The sequence below is a fragment of the Lodderomyces elongisporus genome, chromosome 3 (assembly GCF_030384665.1).
Source record: "Lodderomyces elongisporus chromosome 3, complete sequence".
NCBI classification, from domain to species: Eukaryota; Fungi; Ascomycota; class Pichiomycetes; order Serinales; family Debaryomycetaceae; genus Lodderomyces; species Lodderomyces elongisporus.
In genome coordinates this window covers 813,721-833,851 of record NC_083675.1, presented here as the reverse complement: position 1 = coordinate 833,851, position 20,131 = coordinate 813,721, and the positions used below count along the sequence as shown (strand labels likewise).

Here is a 20,131-nt window from a genome sequence, read left to right as displayed (position 1 = left end):
TATAAATGTCACAAGAGCTGCAACAAACATTTCCATTTCAAGCACCTGCTTTTCTCTCTTTCTCTTTCTCTCTCTTCCCCCCGCCTTCTCTCTTTTCTCCCACCCTCCTCCTCCTCCTCCTCTTCCTCCACACACACATACACATATTCAAAACATTTAAAGTGCACACAAATACCTATAGTTCCTTCCTTTGCTTTAATCTCTTCAATAAAACATTATTCCTTTGTTTCTACGTTCTTTCCTTTCCAAACTCAACTTTCAGAAACTTACATTATACAAGGAATTTCTACCTACACTAACATATGTCTAACGAAAATGAAACACTTTCAAAGGTGTTGCTCACAGTAGTCAAGTACAATGCCAATTTGTCGACATTCAAGAAAGCGATATGCAATGGGGATTATACATCTTTACAACAGCCCAAGATCTTTCTGAGATTGCTTATTTGGAAAACTATTTTGATAACCGGTACATTAAAGATATCCGAATGGCTGTCCAAACTACATAATTCAAGAGTCGTATTTCACCAGCTCGTTCAACGTAAGGATTTGAAATTACCCTGGTCAGCGTTGGACAAGGATAGCATATATTATCAACTGCCCAATATAAAAAGGACATCAAGCTTGACTCGAAAATCACTATCAACGACAACTGCAACGACAACGACAACGACAAAGACAACTACAAAGACAACGACAAAGACAGCAGAAACAGATATAGGTGCAACGTCCAGATCCACATCATTGCGGGGGAAAAATGGGCTGAAACCACGAACAGAGCATGTCAAAGCTATGGAGGACCCACTATCCGATCTTGCAAACAATCTTGGACATATAGATATTGAGGAGCATGAAAAAGATATCGAATTGTTACAGCAGATCACAGTCGATGTGGACCGATTATTTCCTGGTGAAGATTTTTTCCATGACTTGGAAAATTCAAACACACTTCATAGAAGACGACAAATTGTGGAGATCCTTTATGTTTGGGCAAAGTGCAACCCTACAGTTGGATACAAACAAGGTCTTCATGAGATTTTGGGACTCGTGTACTGGAATTTATATAAAGAATCGCTTAACCAGGAAGGGTACGCCACAAACACATTATCGGCAGAGGAAGCAAATATATTGAATCTATACAACATCAACTATATTTGCCATGATGCATTTATAATATTCAACAAATTCATTTTATCAAGCGGGATTGCCACTAGCTTTTATGAGTCGGAAACACGTCTTGCAGACCTGATTGAAAAATTCAACGTCTACTTGATGAAAGTCGACCAGTTTATACACTATACATTGAGTACAAAGCTCCACTTGGAATCTCAACTATGGGTGATTCGGTTCTTGAGACTTATTTTGCTTCGTGAATTGGGCGATGATTTGGAAACTACTATGTTGTTGTGGGATAAGCTTATCTCGTCAGAGCCAGCCAATTGTACTGGACCCGAGCTATCACATATGGTTGAGCTGATTTACTTTATCACAATTCACCTTCTTATACAACAAAAAGTGGACATTGTATCGTCTGACTTTAGTGATTGCTTGTCTTTGTTGCTTCACTACCCCATACCTAAATTCCCCTCACCAACACAAAGAGAGGCATTTGTAAATAATCTATTTCATGACTCATTAAAACTATTTTCCAAACGAAGGCACGACATTAAATTGTACGAGTACGGTGTACGACTCAATAACAAATACAACCCAGGTTTAAAGATATCAATCACTTACAGAAGTAGTTCAGAGCTCAGCGATAGTGCTCGATCTAGTATTGACTCGATTAATTCCTTCAACAATTTTTCCGTTACCTCGAGACGCGATTCCAATACCGAAAGAGCTGAAAAGATGAGATTTGAAAAGAAGAGACTTGAAATGAGGTTGAAGAAGAAGGCCCAGCTGATGATCAAACCCTAGTATAACCTTCATTTTATTTTCTTTTTTAACAAAAATTTTCCTTCTTGTCCTTATACTTGAGCTTCGATTATTGTTTTATTCACTTCGTCATGCCTTTTTAACCTTTTCTTTTGTATTCACAAAAAAAAGGAAAGAATATGTAAATTAGACAGGTAAAGCATTTTCTTGTATTTCGGCTTATATATAATTTTACAAACTGCATCTGGCTTCGCTCTTTTTTTTTACTCTCTGCTAATTCTCAGTATGTTTGAATATATGTATAGACCTATATATTTGTAGTAAGATTATACTAAAATGTTATTCATGTTGAACACAAGAACTCTTGTGCGCGCCGCATCACTATTTTTTTTTCTTCTCAGCAACAAGATTAGAGAAAAAGCTCGAGCGGTACACCTCCTAAGTGGAACCATTCAATATATTACCAATTATTATTGAATATTGAGAATATAGAGGCTTTAAGGTTTATCTCGGCACTTCTTGAAAACCCTCATCTACAGCATATAAGCCTGCCCTTAGTTTTGACTCTCAAGTTAAATTTTTTTTTGTTAAAGGAGAATTTGCATAAAAAACAGATAACAACAACAAACAACAAACTAACTATTAGCTGTTGAAGTTAGAAGTGTTTTCAAAGGAAGTCCAATTTGCCATCAAGGGGTAAACCTTAAACACGTTGGTGAGAAGAACATTACTAATACCAACCTATGGTAGGTATGCTGAATAGAATGAGATAAAAATCAATTAATCTCAGAGTTAAGCCAAAGACGGTGAAATTAGTTTGAGGAGGTAAGGAAGGTTGATAGAACTAATGGGTTTAATAGGGATAGAAGTGGAATATAAAAGGGTGGGAATATTCCGTTAGTTGTAGGACTTTTGGAAATGTAATTTAGTAAACTAACAAATCAGTCAAGTTTAATACATAACATACTTTTATTTGTGTGTAACGATAAACGAAAGATACCATAGACGCTAAAATTATTCAATTACAACAAGTTATGAGCAACACGGGCAAGCTTACCAGCTTCTACCAAGCTGGCAAACTTTGTGGAAACGACAGCTACTTTGAGTAGTCGATGTTTTTTTTTGGTGAAATTGAGGCCGTCTTTCATTGATATGTAAGAGTGCTGCATGATTGGGGGTCTTGATGTTCATGGTGATGAAGATGAAGCTGACATACAAAGGTTTGTTGATTTATTGGATAGTATTATTCGCATTGTTTTGAACAATAAAGTTAATGGGAACGCGCTTAGAATCGTCAATGAATTCAAAGGCACAACAAGAGCCTTGTTCGAATGTTATGTGACAACTTTATGGACAAGTTACGATTCTTGGGGCCATTGACATTATTTGCGAGTATGGGGAACACTTTTGGAGGACAGCTGAGGGGATTGTACTGACGAACTATGTCTACTTATAGTAAATTTAATAATCGTGTGCTACATAATTTCAATCTAAATGGGTTTCTTGCATTAAAGCAATCGGGCTGCTTTGAAACGAGGCGTTATTTCAGAAAATGCAATCAAGGATGTTTGCAATGAGTTGCATCAAGTATATTCACTTGGACTTGATGCCTTTACTGTGGAAATTGTCGATCCATTTATGATGGTGCATATTACTTATACGGGGATACCCAAGGTAATTTCGACAAATGCTTTTCTTGCTGAGTGCGTGGTGAAGTGTCAAAATTGTAAAAAATAAAACATTTCTCAGGATTTTGTTTGAAATCGTCTTGCAAGATTGTTAATAGTAAACCCAAGAAACATTTTTGGAAAGAAAATAAGCCTGATAAAAATCTTGAATGGGTGGCTTTCTTTTTGGATTGAAAAAGATGGTTGACGGAGTTTACTTAGATAGTGATGAATCACATCACATTGTGTATAAAACGGACATATTTGCGTCCCTGAGATCTTATGAAGATAAGATGCGAAGATTAGGTGACTTTTGAATGCATTTGCCTTGCTGCTATACCACAAAGTTTGAATGACGGTAAGCTGGGGCCAACATCGACAAAGTGCGCGATGCTTGGATATGGTCCAGATTGCAAAGCTTGTAGGGTATTTGATCCCGGACTTGAGACGGCGGTTGTGCCGAGCGAGGTTTGCTTTGATGAATACACTATGTATTATCAAGAGCATGAAACGAATCTGACCAAATGGGGGAATGTGGCTCATGCGATTGTTTATGGCGGAATTTAATTTCGGTTAGTTTGTAGTGACTTCACGATGGTAATGGGTGTTGTCGAAGGACCAATAGTGCAGGGTGCTGAAGCTAATCAGGCGAATGGTGATCTTATTATGAGTGACAATGATGATGACGATACAACTATTGATTATCCTGCAACTTCCAGTAGCAATGGAGCGTCAGATAGTGAAATGAATTCGACGGATGCTGCTAGTGAGGACGATTTGACTGAGCTGTTTCTTAGATACATCTTGATCTGGTAAGCACGCGATTTGAACGCACTAGATTTTTGGTAAAAGTTTCAGTTATTGATGATAAAATTCTAGGAAATAGCAATTTGCTACCCAAATTAGCTTTTACGAGGGAAATCATTATGGAGGCACCATTGCACGATCAACGGATGGACATTGCTTGAATTGTATTCAAGAATTCGAGCAATGTCGAAGATTTCTCGCGGAAGTAGGCATCATTATCTAGTAGTTTCAATTTTTAAGTTTGAGATCTGAAGTCTCTCGAATACAGAGTCTAACGGCAATAATGATAGTGAATCTAAACTGGTTGACCAATTGAAGGAGAAACCGAAGGCAGGGAATTACATTGCTAGCTGCTTTATGGCTTAAAACAAGCTCCGTCGGCATGGAACTAACGAATTGATAAAGTATCGAGACACTTGAGATTCGTTGAAAACCGAACGGATAATCGTTAATATTGCAAGAAATACAATCACTCCATGTTAATTGCCGTTCTCTATGTTGATGATATTTTTATTGCAAGAACCACGACTGAGTTTGTTGCACTATTAAAGGAAAGCCTAATAAAAGAGTTCAAAATGAAAGAGTTTGGAAAGGCTATTAAGTTCACGAGGTTCAATATCAAACAGAATGAGGGTCACGAGTTTAAATTCACTTTACATGATTATATGAGGACAATATTGAGAGACTATAACATAAAGAACTGCAGATCTGGGAAGACACCGTCAATAGTGAGTCAAGGTTTAACATTGAATGATGATAGTCATATATTGCTGACAGATGTATTGTAATACAAAAGTGTAGTTAGAAAGTTGTTGTTTGTTTCAATTATTTAACGGTTTGACATTTCGCATATAGTTGGTGTTTTATCAAGAAACTTGAAGGAGACAAAGGAACTTCAATGGAAGGCAGCGAAGAGAGAGTATTAAGATATCTGGAGGGTACTTTGGTTTTGATGGAACTACCTATAAATAGAGGAGGGATCTAAGTTCGAAGAATATTGCGATGCTGATTGGGCTCACGATATTTTTACAAGAGAGTCTACCTCTGGTTTGGTGTTTGAGTGAGCTAGTGATCCTATCATCCTGAGATCCGAGAAACAGGTAACGATAGAGTTGAGCACGACAGTAGCTGAGTTTATGTCATAGTATGATGGTGCTAAGGGGACCGAATGGTTAAAACAATGATTTGAAGAATTTTAACTGGATTTGCCTAGTGTTGAGTTACCCGAGGATAATCAAAGTGCTATCAGAAATGCAACACATCCGGCGTATCACCATGGAACTAAACATATTGATGTAAGACGCCACTTTATAAGGCTTTATAAGAGGAAAAGGTTGAAGATGTATCCTTAATAGTTGAGTACATACCCACGTGGTATTAGATTGCTGACAAATCCACCAAAGTATTACAAAGACCTCAGTTTGAGAAATTAAATTCAAAGGGTTAAGGATACAAGGGGATAAAATGGTTTGGGTTTAAAATAGGGGTTGAACTTAATTTGTCATCAAGGGGTAAACCTTAAACACGTTGGTGAGAAGAACATTACTAATACCAACCTATGGTAGGTATGCTGAATAGAATGAGATAAAAATCAATTAATCTCAGAGTTAAGGCAAAGACGGTGAAATTGGTTTGGGTTTAAAATAGGGGTTGAACTTAATTTGTCATCAAGGGGTAAACCTTGAACACGTTGGTAAGAAGAACATTACTAATACCAACCTATGGTAGGTATGCTTAATAGAATGAGATAAAAATCAATTAATCTCAGAGTTAAGGCAAAGACGGTGAAATTGGTTTGGGTTTAAAATAGGGGTTGAACTTAATTTGTCATCAAGGGGTAAACCTTGAACACGTTGGTAAGAAGAACATTACTAATACCAACCTATGGTAGGTATGCTTAATAGAATGAGATAAAAATCAATTAATCTCAGAGTTAAGGCAAAGACGGTGAAATTGGTTTGGGTTTAAAATAGGGGTTGAACTTAATTTGTCATCAAGGGGTAAACCTTAAACACGTTGGTGAGAAGAACATTACTAATACCAACCTATGGTAGGTATGCTGAATAGAATGAGATAAAAATCAATTAATCTCAGAGTTAAGCCAAAGACAGTGAAATTAGTTTGAGGAGGTAAGGAAGGTTGATAGAACTAATGGGTTTAATAGGGATAGAAGTGGAATATAAAAGGGTGGGAATATTCCGTTAGTTGTAGGACTTTTGGAAATGTAATTTAGTAAACTAACAAATCAGTCAAGTTTAATATATAACATATTTTTATTTGAGTGTAACGATAAACGAAAGATACCATAGACGCTAAAATTATTCAATTATAACACAAACAAGGAACAAAAAACAACAAAGAACAAAATGCCAAACAACAAACATCAAGTATCAAACATCGAACAACAAACAACAAACAACAAACAAGATATATCAAACATCAAACATCAAATTTCGAACATCAAACAACAAACATCAAACAACAAACAAGATATATCAAACATCAAACATCAAACATCAAACTTACAACAACAAACATCAAACAACAAGAAATAAACATCAAACAATAGATATCAGACAACAAGCAACAAGTAATAAACATTAAAAATCAATCAATAATATAACTTCAATTTACAATCAACAAACAAAATAAGCACGTATATCAATCACTAGTAGTAATTATAATACACAACAATGGGAAAGAGAAAGTCATCGACAAGAAAGCCGGCCAAAAAGATCAAACAAACATTAGACACACAGTTTACATGTCTCTTTTGCAATCACGAGAAATCAGTGATATGTACGTTGGACAAGCGGAATTTATTAGGGGAGTTGCACTGTAAGATTTGTGGTCAAAGTTTCCAGACGGCAATAAATGGATTGAGCCAAGCGGTGGATGTGTACAGTGATTGGATTGATGCGTGTGAGGATCTTGCTGAAGAGGCGGAGAAGAATGGCAGAGAGGTAGGATATGGTGGAGAGAGTGGGGATGAAGAAGTAGAAGGGAGAAGCAGAAAGGAGGATGTGTATTCTGATGAAGAGGAAGAAGTAGAAGATCAGAGGAGGTCTTATGCTCCGACAAGTAGTCGGGATATCGTCGATTCTGACGACGACGATTATTGAAGAAAAAAAAAAAAGCGTAAGCACAGATGAAAGAGGTTTTAGGATTTAGATTAGAATATAGATGAGAGGAATAGAATTTACCCAGTAACTTATAAAATAACTTATAAAACATCCCACAAGGCATAAAGAAAAGCTTTGAAAGCTCAGAAACGAATAAATGGAGGGACAAAAACAAGACATGCCAAAAACAACAAAAAATGTTAGCTTTCAAATTTTTTCAACTTTAAGTGCTCTCTCTATATATATATATATATAAATAAATAAATATACTTCTATCTTCTCTAATTTGTTAGACTATTCAAAACTTGATCATAAGTGTCGCTAAGATCTGTTCTTCCCCCTTCAGATAAATGTGTGTTGGGATCATCACCTTTATTTTCTTTGGTTTTAGTATCCTTCACCGACCCAGCCTCTGGGGTTTGTCCCTCGCTCAAAGCTTTTGCTTTCAAACTCTGCAACCTTTGTCGAATACCCTCAATATCAAGTATATCACGCTCATCGTGTGTTGAAACATTATTTTCTCCCACATGACGTTGAAATGCTTTCTCCAATGAAATTCCTTTCTTTTTCAAATCCGATAAATACTCTATAACTTTATCCAAATCTGAAAGTTCAATGCTCATGAGTTTCTTTCTCAAGTCTTCTCCCAGAACTTCAGTTTCAGTGCTTGGTCTATGGTAGTCTTTTAATTTAGACAATTTAAGCACAGAACCTTCTTCTCTGTTTAACGCAGCCAAGTTGGTTCTTGAATTCGATTTGGATGCAAGCGGACTCTTGCTTATTGGCACATTGGATGCACTTGGGGGACTCAATTGACCATAACTAGTTGTATCAGCGTCCCCATCTCCTGTATTGGATACATACTTGTCTCGGGATGCACCAGACTCAAAGTCATTAGATCTGGTTTTAACCTGACCTTCGCCATTTTTCACCAAGTACATGTTTGCCTCCATCGACTTGTTTCCAACCAAACTTGGGTCAATCAACTGTAAACCTTTTTCAATACTAGAATCAATAAAGATAAATCTAATCAACGTCTCTTTTCCATCCACATCTAACTCGTTTTTTAATTGCAAGCTAAGCAATCCATTGATCGACTCTTTTAACTCACCTCTAATGGCTTGTGCTTTACTTAAAAATTGTTGCACCTCTGGTGATTGCAAATCTAATTTTTGCCTTGCCTTCAATAACAATATATCATTCAATTGCTCAGTCAAAGACTTTGTCTCTGTCATTTCTTTCAAGTTTGCGCCGGACGAGGATGTTGGTGGTGATGTTAAAGAAGGAGATGCCGGAGTTCGAGGAGGGGTGGAACCGTCTGTCTTGCTCTTCAACTCTGGCTGTGATGCATACAAGAGCCTCTCCATGTTCCTCATTGTATACAACCCAATCCTTTCTTTAAAAAGTTCGGGGAAGCTATCAGTGTTGCATTCAAGATTAATGATGGTTTTCGAGTTCTTTACGGCATTAACCAATGTCGAGGCAGATGTGAGGTCAACATGATTTCCAAGGAGTGAGAAATAGCCCAAGTTTTTACAAAAAGGAATCACCTTGGCGATTTGCTGAATTGACTGTTGGCTAAAATTCTCATTTTCCAAGTGCAATCGAATCAATTTTGGGAATAATGGTAGTTTCGAGGTGAAATATTGCACTGTTTGATTTTCGTCGGAGCCATGTGTTATGGCGTCGGAATATGATGTGATCAGTTCATGATTGGTTGCTCTATCGACTTTGTTAAAGGTGTTGAATAACCTTTGATTATTTGAAAAATCAAGGTACTTCAAATTTGGTAATCTAAGCAATACTTTTTCAAACACTTCTTTGAATGTATCATTGAAGACCGAGTTTGTTGAGTTTAAACTTAAAAACGAAAGTGTGGCTTTTGAAAGGATTTTTTGCTCAAAATCTTTTTGTTCAATAAAATCGAGAAAGATCTTGAGCATGTGCACGTTGGAGAAGTCATTATAGCCGAGATCCAAACCACGTGCAAAGTCTCTGAATAGCCAGGTATCCACAACTATTTTCAAATGTTTTGGTGAGAGGTTATTGAATGCGAGACCCAACCTCGTTGTTCTTTTCAGCACAGCCAATTCCATCAAATTTCGGAAAACATCGACATCCGTGATGCAACATCCAGTCAAGATCAACTCATCAATACCGCCACGTGCAACAAGAGTAGCAACAAACAATGACCAGTCAACGTCTGATCTATTCTCTTTATTACATGTCATACGAACCAACTCCTCCTCCGGCTTCTTTTTCGTTGCCGTTGATTTTGATGTTGATGTTGATGTTGATGTTGCTGCTGAAGCTCCTGCACCAGTTGTCCCGCTATTAGCTCTTTTCTTTTTCTTTTTCAAGATATTCACCGATAGTGCAGGACACTGTGTCACATCAAGCTTGTTGAGCACTGTGTTTCTTGATAAAAACCAACAAAGTAAGGACCATCCTTCTTCACTGATTGGAGTATTTCTCAAACTCAATTTTTCCAATTGCTTTTTCGCACTCATTGCCGAGAGGATAATTTTAAACTGCTCCACTGATAGGCTTACACCGTCTAATGAAACACAAATGATCGGTGCAATCCTTAGAAAATCGGCAAACGTCTGGATTTCAATCATTGTCGGTGTTGGATTACGGAGCTGTAGTACTGGTAATGGGGCTAATGATCCCGGTGGGATTTGCTTTAGGATTGCAGGGATAGGTAAAATTTCGCGCAAGTGGCAACAACGGGAGTACATCTTGTCAAGAGCCATCTTTTCCACCGGTGCAGTGTAGTTTACCGGATGATGGCGGATCATGGGCTTATCGATTGCTACACCCTTTGCACGAGCACTTACTGCTGGTTCTGCCTCGGGTTCAGTTTTGTTGTCGCTCCCGTTCTCGTTCTCGTTCTCATTCTCATCGCTAGATTTGGAGGAGTTTGAGCTTTCAATGTTTTCCGTTTCGTCTTCATCGCCACTTCCAGAACTAGATTGTGATTGTGGTGGTGGTGCATCTTTCTTGATGTACCCTAATGCTCCACTACCGCCAACAACAATACCACCACCGAGTCCGAGTTGCGATTTCTCAATAGCAATTTTGTCTTCCTCGGTTAATGGGTTGATGTGGACCACTCCGCCAGGAAGTACTTCGACATTACCTTTTCTTGGGTTTCTTGATGGGATCTGTTGTGGTGGATCAATAAGGAAAGTTGAGGAGTGGAATGCAACTCTTTTCAACGGTTTTAAACCTTTAAAGCTGGGGTTCAAGTCTACTCCTTCAACAGTTGGGATAGCTGGTGCAGGTTTCGGCAGCAGAGGCAGAGGCAGTATTGTTTGCAGTTGCAATGTTGAGTTTGCATCTTGTGTTGAGGTTGTTGAAGAGCTGAATTTTTTAAAGAAACCTGGTTTTTTTGATGAATGTGTTGCTGCTTCTGATTGGTTGTGGTTGTTGCTCAGTGTGTTAGTGGTAGTATTTGTTGTTGTTGTTGTTGTTTTTGTTGTTGGATGTTGATTATATGTAACATTTTCGTATGGGTTTGCCAATGCACTTGGTAATGTTTCAGTGGTGTCTGATTTTCCAGATGCCACTGAGGACCTTCTTGAGGCAATTGATGCTCTGCGTATATCTTTTTGCTGGTAAAACTTGATATATTCTTCCAACCTGGGGTCTTTGGTGTTACTTGAGTATACTGGATTTGTAACTGATCTGTGTAAGTGACCTGGTCCTTGATTTTGTGCTAAATTTGCTGTGGCTGTTGTTGCAGCTGCTGCTGCTGTAGCTGAAGATGAGGATGAAGATGAAGATGCTAAAGTTGTACTAGACTCGTTACTCGGATTAGCCATGTCGTAATTTGCCTTGAATAAGCCTGATGAATTTATGTTGTTGTTGTTGTTGTTGTTACTGTTGTTGTTGTTACTGTTTTGGATGTGAACTCTTGATGCACTATTTGTTGTGGGTATGCCTTCATTGGAATCCTTGTGAAATTTACTCTTGAGTTTTGAAAAGAGTCCTATACCGCCCCCACCAGTACTTCTCCTTCTCAGTTTTACAGAGTCTGTACAGCTTGGGGTTCGTTGACGAGGCGGCGATGATGCACCAATAGTCTCTTCTTGTATGGGAGATATTGAAGGCTTGGTCTTGGTGGCATTGGACGCATTGGAATTTGAAATGCTGGTGTTGAGGTGTGAGGGAGTAGAGGAGTGGGTTCTTGATGGGGATTGGGGATGTCCATTACTTGATAAAGATGAATCAAGAGCTGAATTGTTATTGTTGTTGTTGTTGGTGGTGGTGGTGGTGGTGGTGTTGTTATCATTATCATTATTGCGGTGAGTCGGTAGTGCTATGTTGGGGTCCATATTGGAGTCTCTCATAAACCAATCGACGTCTGCATTTTTGACGCCTCGAGTGTATATGTTTGTTTCTTCCTCGAGTGCGTCTCTCATCTTGTCTAAAGCATTTGACTGTTTAGGCTTGTTGGTTTGTGTAGTTGATGTGTTTGAAGCGGTATTCGCTTTTGCAGCATCTGGGGTTCTCCCATCTATTACAGTCTGTCTTGTATCCATAGTCATTGTAGAGGTGGCACTTCCTGCTGTAATGATAGTAGTAGTTTCTGATGTCGCGGTGGTTGAAAGTGTTGCAATGTGGGTCAGAAGCTAAAGTAGTCGGTAAGGAGAGAAAGAAAAATAAAGTTGACTGGCCCTGTAAAGCAATTAGCTAAAGAACAGATGTGGATATTGTGAAGGAACAAAAAGAAAAAAAAAAAGGGGGGGAAGAAGATAAAGAAGGGTAGGGGAAATGATTGTGACTGTGTTTGGAAGGTGGTACTAGTGTTTGCTTATTTTGTTTGCTTATTTTGTTTGTTTGTGTGTGATTGTATTGCAATTGGTGGTATGTTTCTAATCAGCAGAGAAATTACAAATGTTGGTTATCCCTCGATTTCTCACTCTTTATCGCTCAGTCCTCCTCACTCTTAGTCCTCCTCACAGTCCTCCTCACTCTTTTAGTCTCCAGTCTCTTTAGTCTCCACACAGTGCAAAACAAAAGAAAAAATTAGACACACACACACACACAACCCTTTTCGGGAAATAGTTACACAAAACCAATTACTTTTCTAGATAACAAAGCAAAATACTTTTAAAGAGACATAGAGACAAATATACAGAAGGTCATCCAACACAAGAGTGGAGGAATCTGCCTCTCTGGACTAGCCTCTTTCATATCATCACCACCACCTCCTCTTCCTCCAAACTACCTGATCTTAATTTTCTTCCGCCCCATCACCTCTTACCAGTTCCAAAAAAAAAAGAAAAGGTAACAAGAAAAGAAACAGAAATTTCAATGAAAATTATTGAAAAGTATATAAAGAAGAAAAAGAAATTACCATTAATACAACTAAAGTGGAAAGAATAATAGAGTATATAAAATAGTAGATCACGTGAGTGTTTTGATACATACATACATACAAATGCATTTTGTATTGCATTTTTCATTCACCATTTTTAGTTTAGTTTAAGATCTAAGGAAAATAGTCAGTTATGGAAAAAAAGAAAGCCATTCGGCGACATTTCATCAATATTAGGGTACTGGAAATAGAAATTGAAGAAAAAGAAAAGATGATGATGATGATGAAGGTGAAAAAGGGGTGAAAGAGAAACGATATAGCCGCTTATTGTAAAAACAACAAGGAATATCAAAATAATAGTGGTATGATTCTTACAGTAGTTTTTTTTGCCCATTTTATTTTTTTTAAAAGAAAAAAGGAAAAAAAAAAGAAAAGTAATCTGATTATCACTAGACGGTTATATCAACCGTGTATCTACACATACTTGTACACACATATATATATATATATATATATATCTTTACTTATAGCCACACAAAAAAAAACATAAGCATTGTAATTTGCCTCTCTTAACATTACAATATCACGTATACCAAATTCACAAGTTAGTCATTTTGTTAAGTAAGATTGTAAAGTTTTTTCTTTCGATAGGATAATGGACTAATATGCTAACCAAGTGTGTGTACCCCAGTAAAAAAAGAAGAACAAAAAAAAATTAGTGCCATTGAAAAAAATAAATTTATAACGACAACTGCAGGACTCGAACCTGCGCGGGCAAAGCCCAAAAGATTTCTAATCTTTCTCCTTAACCACTCGGACAAGTTGCCAGTTTGTTGGAACTTTATAACATACACTTTTACTAAACCAGTAAGTATATACATTTTTTTTCTCTAGTTACTATATTTATATCTATCTCTAATACCACTTAATAACAACCGTTTTCTTTAATTTTATTTTTTTTTTATTATATATGACCAGAAGAGCAATATTGAAGTAAATCAAACAGAGTAGAAACACAACATAGTATGATTATCGATATGTTCGTATACTAGGTATACCAAGACCAAAGTGTCCTACAAATGCCAATATCAAGTTTTTGCAAAATGAAAAAGTTTCAGACAAAAACAACCCAAAATAAAGTTAAAAAAGAAGAAAAAAAAGGGTATATATTTATCAATCAAACCTCTTTTTTTTTTTCTCAATTTTTGGTACACAATACACTACCTTATTTGTCAGCATCAGTAGAGTCGGCTGTAAATTTTTACTTGTTTACTTCTGTTTCAAGAACAACAACAACCCCAATAGTTGAAGCGTCCCCTTCCTCTTAAACATTATTATGTTGTCAAAGCACGCCATCCACGAGAAAGAGGGAAATCTTTTAACAATGGGAAACAATTGCCCTATTAGTTCTATTAATTGTAGACGTTGATAACTCCATTAGTTCCAATACGGAAAAGCCAAAATTAAGTTTAGCTTTCGCCGTGTTTATAATTCTTCACACTCTTCTTTTCCTTCTTCCTAACCAACCCTCTTTAAACTAACGGCTAAACATAGGAATATAGCAAGTGAAGTGTGGGGCTGTGGGTATTATGCTTGCGAGATTTTTCTTTTTTGTTTTTTTGTTTTTTTGTTCACTTTACTTTACTTTTTGAATCTTTGGGTTTCTTCTTCTTCCTCTTTTTCTTGTTCAGTATTTCGCAGCCAAAGGTGGGTTTTTGTTTTTTTGCAAACAGCAACCCATCGGATGCCTCGCACCTTTCCCATTTTCATCTCTTTTGTGTATCCCGAAGTTGTATGGATTAGTAATCATATGCAATTTTACAACCATTTATGGGAAAAGGAATTTTTTTTTTAAAACAAAGTGCAACAAGTTTGCAACTGGCTTTCACTCTAGAGTATAAATATTGGATCAAAATCCAAAACTCTTCTTCTTCTTCTTCTTCATTCCAATTCAAATAGCTTCAATCAAAGCAAAGAATAGCGAAAATGACAATTGCCAAAGAAGTTACTCCATACGATTCCACCCCAGGTGCTCCAGAAGTTCCTTACTACACCCCACAACAACCAATCCCAGCAGGTACTTTTATCGAGTCAAACGATGACCCTAATGCTCCAGCTCCAGCAATCTTTACCCCATTGAAGATTGGACCAATGACCATCCAAAACCGTATTGGTGTTTCACCAATGTGTCAATACTCTGCCGACAACTTCCACGCCACCAGATTCCACGAAATCCACTACGGAGCCATGGTCACCCGTGGACCAGGTATCACCATTGTCGAAGCAACCGCCGTCTCAAGAGAAGGTGTCTTGTCCCCACACGACTTGGGTATCTGGACAGACCTGCACGCTGAAAGCTTGAAGCCAATCGTTGACTATGCACACTCGCAAGGTCAAAAGATTGCCGTGCAATTAGGCCATGGTGGCAGAAAGGCCAATGGTCAACCAATATTTTTGCACCTTGAACAATACGCCGATGAATCCGTAGGCGGTTTGCCACCAAAAGATATTGTTGCACCATCGGCAATCCCATACAGACCTTATGGTAACCTTGTAACCCCAAGAGAACTTAGCACTAAAGACATCCACAGAATCATTGCTGATTTTGGCAGCGCCGCCAAAAGAGCCGTTGAGATCTCTGGCTTCGACGCATTGGAAATCCACGGTGCCCACGGTTACCTCATCACTGAATTCTTATCACCAGTCTCAAACAAGAGAACAGATGAGTATGGTGGATCATTTGAGAACAGAGTCAGATTCCTTTCCGAAATTATCGACGCTATCAAATCACAAATTGACACCTCACGTATTCCATTATTTGTTCGTTTTTCAGCTGTTGAGAACAGTGTTGACCCAGAGGGATGGGACATTGAAGACTCCAAAAAGCTCGCTGATATCCTTATTGAAAAGGGTATAAGCTTAATCGATGTCTCCTCCGGTGGTAACGATTACCGTCAAAAATCAAGGGCTGAACTCTCCAAATCACAAAGAGAACCAATGCATGTCCCATTTGCAAGAGAGCTTAAAAAACATGTTGGTGACAAAATTGTTGTTGCTTGTGTTGGACAATTGGAAGACAAACCAGAGATTGACAACAAGTATATCGAAGACGGAGTCTTTGACTTGGCGTTGGTTGGAAGAGGTTTCTTGAGAGAGCCAGGTTTGGTCTGGCAATTTGCCGACAAATTGAATGTTAGGGTTGCCCAATCATTGCAGTACAGCTGGGGTTTTTGGCCAAACAGGAAACAAATCACTGACTTGATTGAAAGATCAGAAAGGGAATTGGCAAAGGAAAAGGAACAGCAAAACTAAAAACATTACACTAAATTGAAGATTGAAAAATCCAAATGTACTTTAAAACACTATAGATAGATCGACAAATAGAATAGGGCTTGCCTAGGTATACAAATACAAACAGCAAAGTAAACTTAAGTCTTTAATAGATTTAATAGGAAAAACAAATTTGAAAATAGGAAAAGAAAGTAGCAAATGAAAAAAGAATTGACAGCGTACAAATTTTTTTTTTTGAAACTTACTTAAAAATTACACAACTATTGTCCAGTCATTTCAGTTGTCAAACTTTGCATATTCTATAAATAAGCCAGAGCCAAAAGTAACCAAATGCCACAAACGAAATGCCCGTGTTTAAGATAACCCATAAATCAGGGTACCTTGCAGGTGTCAGCACCACTGCGTCTACGATATGGTACACAATCATTGCCAAATAAACAACACCAATAACGAGATTGTTTAAACAAAGTTTCGTTGGGTACACCAAGTTTTTCCATCCAAGTAACCAGTTCATTAGCAAAACAATGACAAAATATTGCAACACCAAATCGTCTTTGTACAAAAGTGGGTACATACTAAATACAGCAACGTTTTGCACCCACTGAATTATCGCTATATCTCCCGGATTGATGTACAATAAAAGCAAGATGGGACATAATGGCACAAGAATAGATTTCTCATGCACTTGGTAGGAAAATAAGTAAAATGATAGTGCGTTATAAGCAAATCCATAAATGAGGTATTGTGCCTTGTGATTGACAACATCTTTGTCGCTCTCGAGTCTTTTTTGCAATTTCCGCAATCTGTAAAAAATGTAGACATTTATTGGCAAAATAGACACCAAGGTAGCTGCAAGTGCCAATTTCGATAATTGCGACGAGTCGAGAAACTCTCGATACTTGATAATGACATTTGTTGTGCACCAAAAGTTTGCAACTTTATCCTCAAATAGTCCACGATTGAATGGGAAAACTCTAATAAGAATTTGCTGTAATGAGTTTAAGGGGTGCTCAGTCATGATGAATGGCAACACTAAAATGATTTGAGTCACCACGACTGTGGCACCTACGGCAATAAGCTCAACAAGGTTTTGCAATTGACTCAAGATGTAGAAAAAGATAAACACCGAGTAATATAAGCCCATCTGTTTGAAGTTGATGCAACTAATGAACCAAATGCTTGCCAAGACCAAGTTTCCTCTAACCAAGTCAATTACTGAAAACAAGAATAGTCCAAGCATTACTGAGTTGTATTGGAAATGGCCATGATCAATAAGGACCAAGCTGGGTTGGTTGATAATTACTAGTGCAACCACAATCTGGTCCATTCGACTCAAGTGGAATTTCTTACCCAAGATATTGGCCAATAATAATACTGCCGGGATGTACAAAGCCAAGTCACTTGCGATGCTAGTCAATCTCATAAAGTTGATCAAGCTGCGAGTCTCTTTGCCTCGAGATCTATTCAATTGGAACCATGTGTAGTCGATAAAGCTGCCAATTTTGCCCAAGAGCCAGCTGTGGTAAGCTGTGAGTGGCGGGTAGTCCAATCCCCAGTATTGCAAATCGAAAAAGTACCACTGTGATAAGGGTAGATGGTTTGTTATTTCCATCCAATGTCGTTGTGCTTCAAAATCACCATACATTGGAGGTTTTCCAAAGCCAGAGTGTCCGCCAAGTCCCACGGCAGTGCGCAATAAGAGGGATGATAGGATGAGGATGTAGCGTGCTGCCCATTGGTCCGGTGCTTTTTCGAAATAGTGGAGAAGGTCATATACCGGTGAGTCGCTAAAGATGCTTTTGTAATTGGATGATTGTACCGATTGTGGTTGGTGCTCTTTTTTGCGCTTTGTTGATACAGAACGTGTCTTTATTACTTTAGTGGTATTTTCTTTTGCGTTGGCATTAGCAGTAGTGTGCAACTTCGGTGTAGATCCAGACGCAGGTGCCACAGACGCAGGTGCCACAGATGCCAGTGGGGGTGTAGTTGACTTACTTTTCCTCTTCAATTTCAGACTCTTGGTCATTGCAAGGAATGCTTGTTATTGTAATGTTGTACGGTGAGTGTAAGTGTGTGAGGATGGTTATAGAGTCATTTGACTTTTAGAAATTGGTACAACAAGCAAGTGTGCTCACCCTCTTGTTCTGGCACTTTGGTAGCTCAGGAGGGGACAAGAAGGAGTGAAAAAAAATAATTAAAAAGTAAATTTATGATTTAGGATACTTGTTATCACGTATTAGGTCACGTGACCATTATAGTGCACGTGATACCATATAATTAAAACTTTTCTCTTTTTGTTAATTATTATTGTATTTCTTTGACCTTGTTGAATTAGTCGAGATTGAAGAAAAAGAATAAATGATTTAAATACGTTTTCATGATCCCATTGTTATTCTAGAGGGAATGTGTAATGCTGAAAACTAAAAGCTAAAAACTAAAAGCTTGAAGTTTAGAGGTAAAAGGTAAAAGGTAGATGAAAGAAGATTAGAGGAAAAATGGTATGGTTGCCAAATCAACAAACGCGTCTCTACCATCTTGTATAGATTTGGGAGTCGTGCAAAGATTCAATATTTTTAATGTTGAACATGTGACGCGTCTTTAAACTTGAGGAAAAAAAAAGAAACCACAAAAGAGAGAAGAAGAAAGTAAAGAAGAGGACTGAATATTCAAATTGGAGAAAAGAAATGAGATGGGAAGAAGTGAGATGGAAAGAAGTGAGATGGAAAGAAGTGAGAAGAGAAGAGAAGAACAGAGAAGGGAAGAGGATGTGGTGATTTCTTCAACCTGAAGTATCTCTACACCATGGACTCACTGGAGAAACAAAACTGTTTTATGAAGTACAATTACTGATGCATGGGAAATTTTTTTTTTTTTTCGTCGTTGTTGATTATGTAAAGATGTGGACAGGGTTTGTAAGTAGCCAAACGCTACAGCCTTACTTATTCTTTACTTGTCACTCTTTCATTTTTGCCGCCTCTCCCTTTTCTTTTTTTTCTATTTGATTTGTTGGTCAGGTTATGCATGGTTTGTATAACACGAGGTGTATGTGAGTTTCTGTATGTACCAAAAGTAATCAAAGGCTATATCTCCAGATGTGTAATAATTGAGGTGTACGTGTATGAATCTATCTACCTGAAATCAATTTTTATTTTTTTTATTTTTATTTTTTTTTCCCACTTTCAATTAGTTTACCTTTTTGGGATAAATTGGGTGAAGAAATATTTCAGGACCAGTTTTTTTTGTATAGTATACTAAATATTCAGAATAAAAAAAGCCAACCACTCTTTCATTTTCTTTTTTCCTCCCCCCCTTCCTATTTACCTAACTTGCCTAGGTCTAACTCTACTCAGACAAGACTTGTTATTATTATTACTACTACTATTGTCATAACGAATAACTTCATAAGCCTCTGTCTTTTTTCTCTTCTTTTCTCCTATTTTTTTTTTTTTTTGTTCATCTTTTCTATTCCACTAGAGGATTGAGGTAAGGAGCGATAAAAGGAAAGAAAAAGAAAAAGAAAAGAAAAAAAATTATTATTATATTTTAACTTTTTTTTTTTCTATTTTTCTACCAAGTACACGAGAAGTTTGTCAGAGCGGACCCAAATAGCCAGATAACCTTTAATTCCACTAATATCGAACGCTGTTTAACCTCCCTCTTTTTACTCTTTTCTTTTTTCTTTCCTTTCTTTTTGTTTCTAATTTCTAATATCGTTACTCCATTTTCTACCCGTCTTTGCCTTATTTTTTATAAATAATAATAGGCAACGCAGCCAGCTTTCAATTTTAGTGGTCTTTGAGTTATTGCCTCATACATTATCAAAGTGTATATATATCTGTCTGTCCTTGCATATATATACTTGTATATAATCACCAAGATTTTACCACTGTCACTGCCACTGTCACTGTCACTACCAATACCACTGCCACTACCCGAATTAGCACTAATCCTACTACTAGCCTCGCGATCCAATTCTATATTGCGTGATACGGATAGTTTCACCTACCAACAAGCAAAGAAACAGAGAAGTAAGGAAGCAAA

The 20,131-nt window shown here is 37.5% G+C and overlaps 7 protein-coding genes and 1 non-coding gene across 8 annotated transcripts; 5 read left to right on the top strand and 3 right to left on the bottom strand. All coding sequences in view use genetic code 12, as the record gives it.

Annotated features, from left to right (window-relative positions):
• Positions 1 to 302: 302 nt before the first annotated feature.
• PVL30_002629 (uncharacterized protein) lies at positions 303 to 1,919 on the top strand (the record flags this gene model as incomplete). The annotated part of the gene is made up of 1 exon (XM_001525159.2): positions 303 to 1,919. One exon carries the CDS (start codon positions 303 to 305, stop codon positions 1,917 to 1,919), a length of 1,617 nt encoding a protein of 538 aa, XP_001525209.2.
• A 1,977-nt stretch (positions 1,920 to 3,896) lies between these two features.
• PVL30_002628 (uncharacterized protein) lies at positions 3,897 to 4,360 on the top strand (the record flags this gene model as incomplete). The annotated part of the gene is made up of 2 exons (XM_061119402.1): positions 3,897 to 4,000; positions 4,129 to 4,360. 2 exons carry the CDS (start codon positions 3,897 to 3,899, stop codon positions 4,358 to 4,360), a joined length of 336 nt encoding a protein of 111 aa, XP_060975385.1.
• Positions 4,361 to 4,827: 467 nt separating this feature from the next.
• PVL30_002627 (uncharacterized protein) lies at positions 4,828 to 5,139 on the top strand (the record flags this gene model as incomplete). The annotated part of the gene is made up of 1 exon (XM_061119401.1): positions 4,828 to 5,139. The coding sequence occupies one exon, from the start codon at positions 4,828 to 4,830 to the stop codon at positions 5,137 to 5,139; it is 312 nt and encodes a 103-aa protein (XP_060975384.1).
• Positions 5,140 to 7,044: 1,905 nt separating this feature from the next.
• On the top strand, positions 7,045 to 7,473 carry PVL30_002626 (uncharacterized protein; the record flags this gene model as incomplete). Its single annotated transcript, XM_001525157.1, has 1 exon — positions 7,045 to 7,473. The coding sequence occupies one exon, from the start codon at positions 7,045 to 7,047 to the stop codon at positions 7,471 to 7,473; it is 429 nt and encodes a 142-aa protein (XP_001525207.1).
• Positions 7,474 to 7,754: 281 nt separating this feature from the next.
• MHP1 (Microtubules assembly and stabilization protein) lies at positions 7,755 to 12,026 on the bottom strand (the record flags this gene model as incomplete). Its single annotated transcript, XM_001525156.2, has 1 exon — positions 7,755 to 12,026. One exon carries the CDS (start codon positions 12,024 to 12,026, stop codon positions 7,755 to 7,757), a length of 4,272 nt encoding a protein of 1,423 aa, XP_001525206.2.
• A 1,518-nt stretch (positions 12,027 to 13,544) lies between these two features.
• PVL30_002624 lies at positions 13,545 to 13,626 on the bottom strand. Its single transcript has one exon. It is a non-coding gene; the product is annotated as a tRNA-Ser (tRNA).
• Positions 13,627 to 14,785: 1,159 nt separating this feature from the next.
• OYE32 (NADH-dependent flavin oxidoreductase) lies at positions 14,786 to 16,111 on the top strand (the record flags this gene model as incomplete). The annotated part of the gene is made up of 1 exon (XM_001525155.1): positions 14,786 to 16,111. One exon carries the CDS (start codon positions 14,786 to 14,788, stop codon positions 16,109 to 16,111), a length of 1,326 nt encoding a protein of 441 aa, XP_001525205.2.
• A 262-nt stretch (positions 16,112 to 16,373) lies between these two features.
• ALG6 (Glucosyltransferase-like protein) lies at positions 16,374 to 18,116 on the bottom strand (the record flags this gene model as incomplete). Its single annotated transcript, XM_001525154.2, has 1 exon — positions 16,374 to 18,116. The coding sequence occupies one exon, from the start codon at positions 18,114 to 18,116 to the stop codon at positions 16,374 to 16,376; it is 1,743 nt and encodes a 580-aa protein (XP_001525204.2).
• Between the last annotated feature and the right edge of the window lie 2,015 nt (positions 18,117 to 20,131).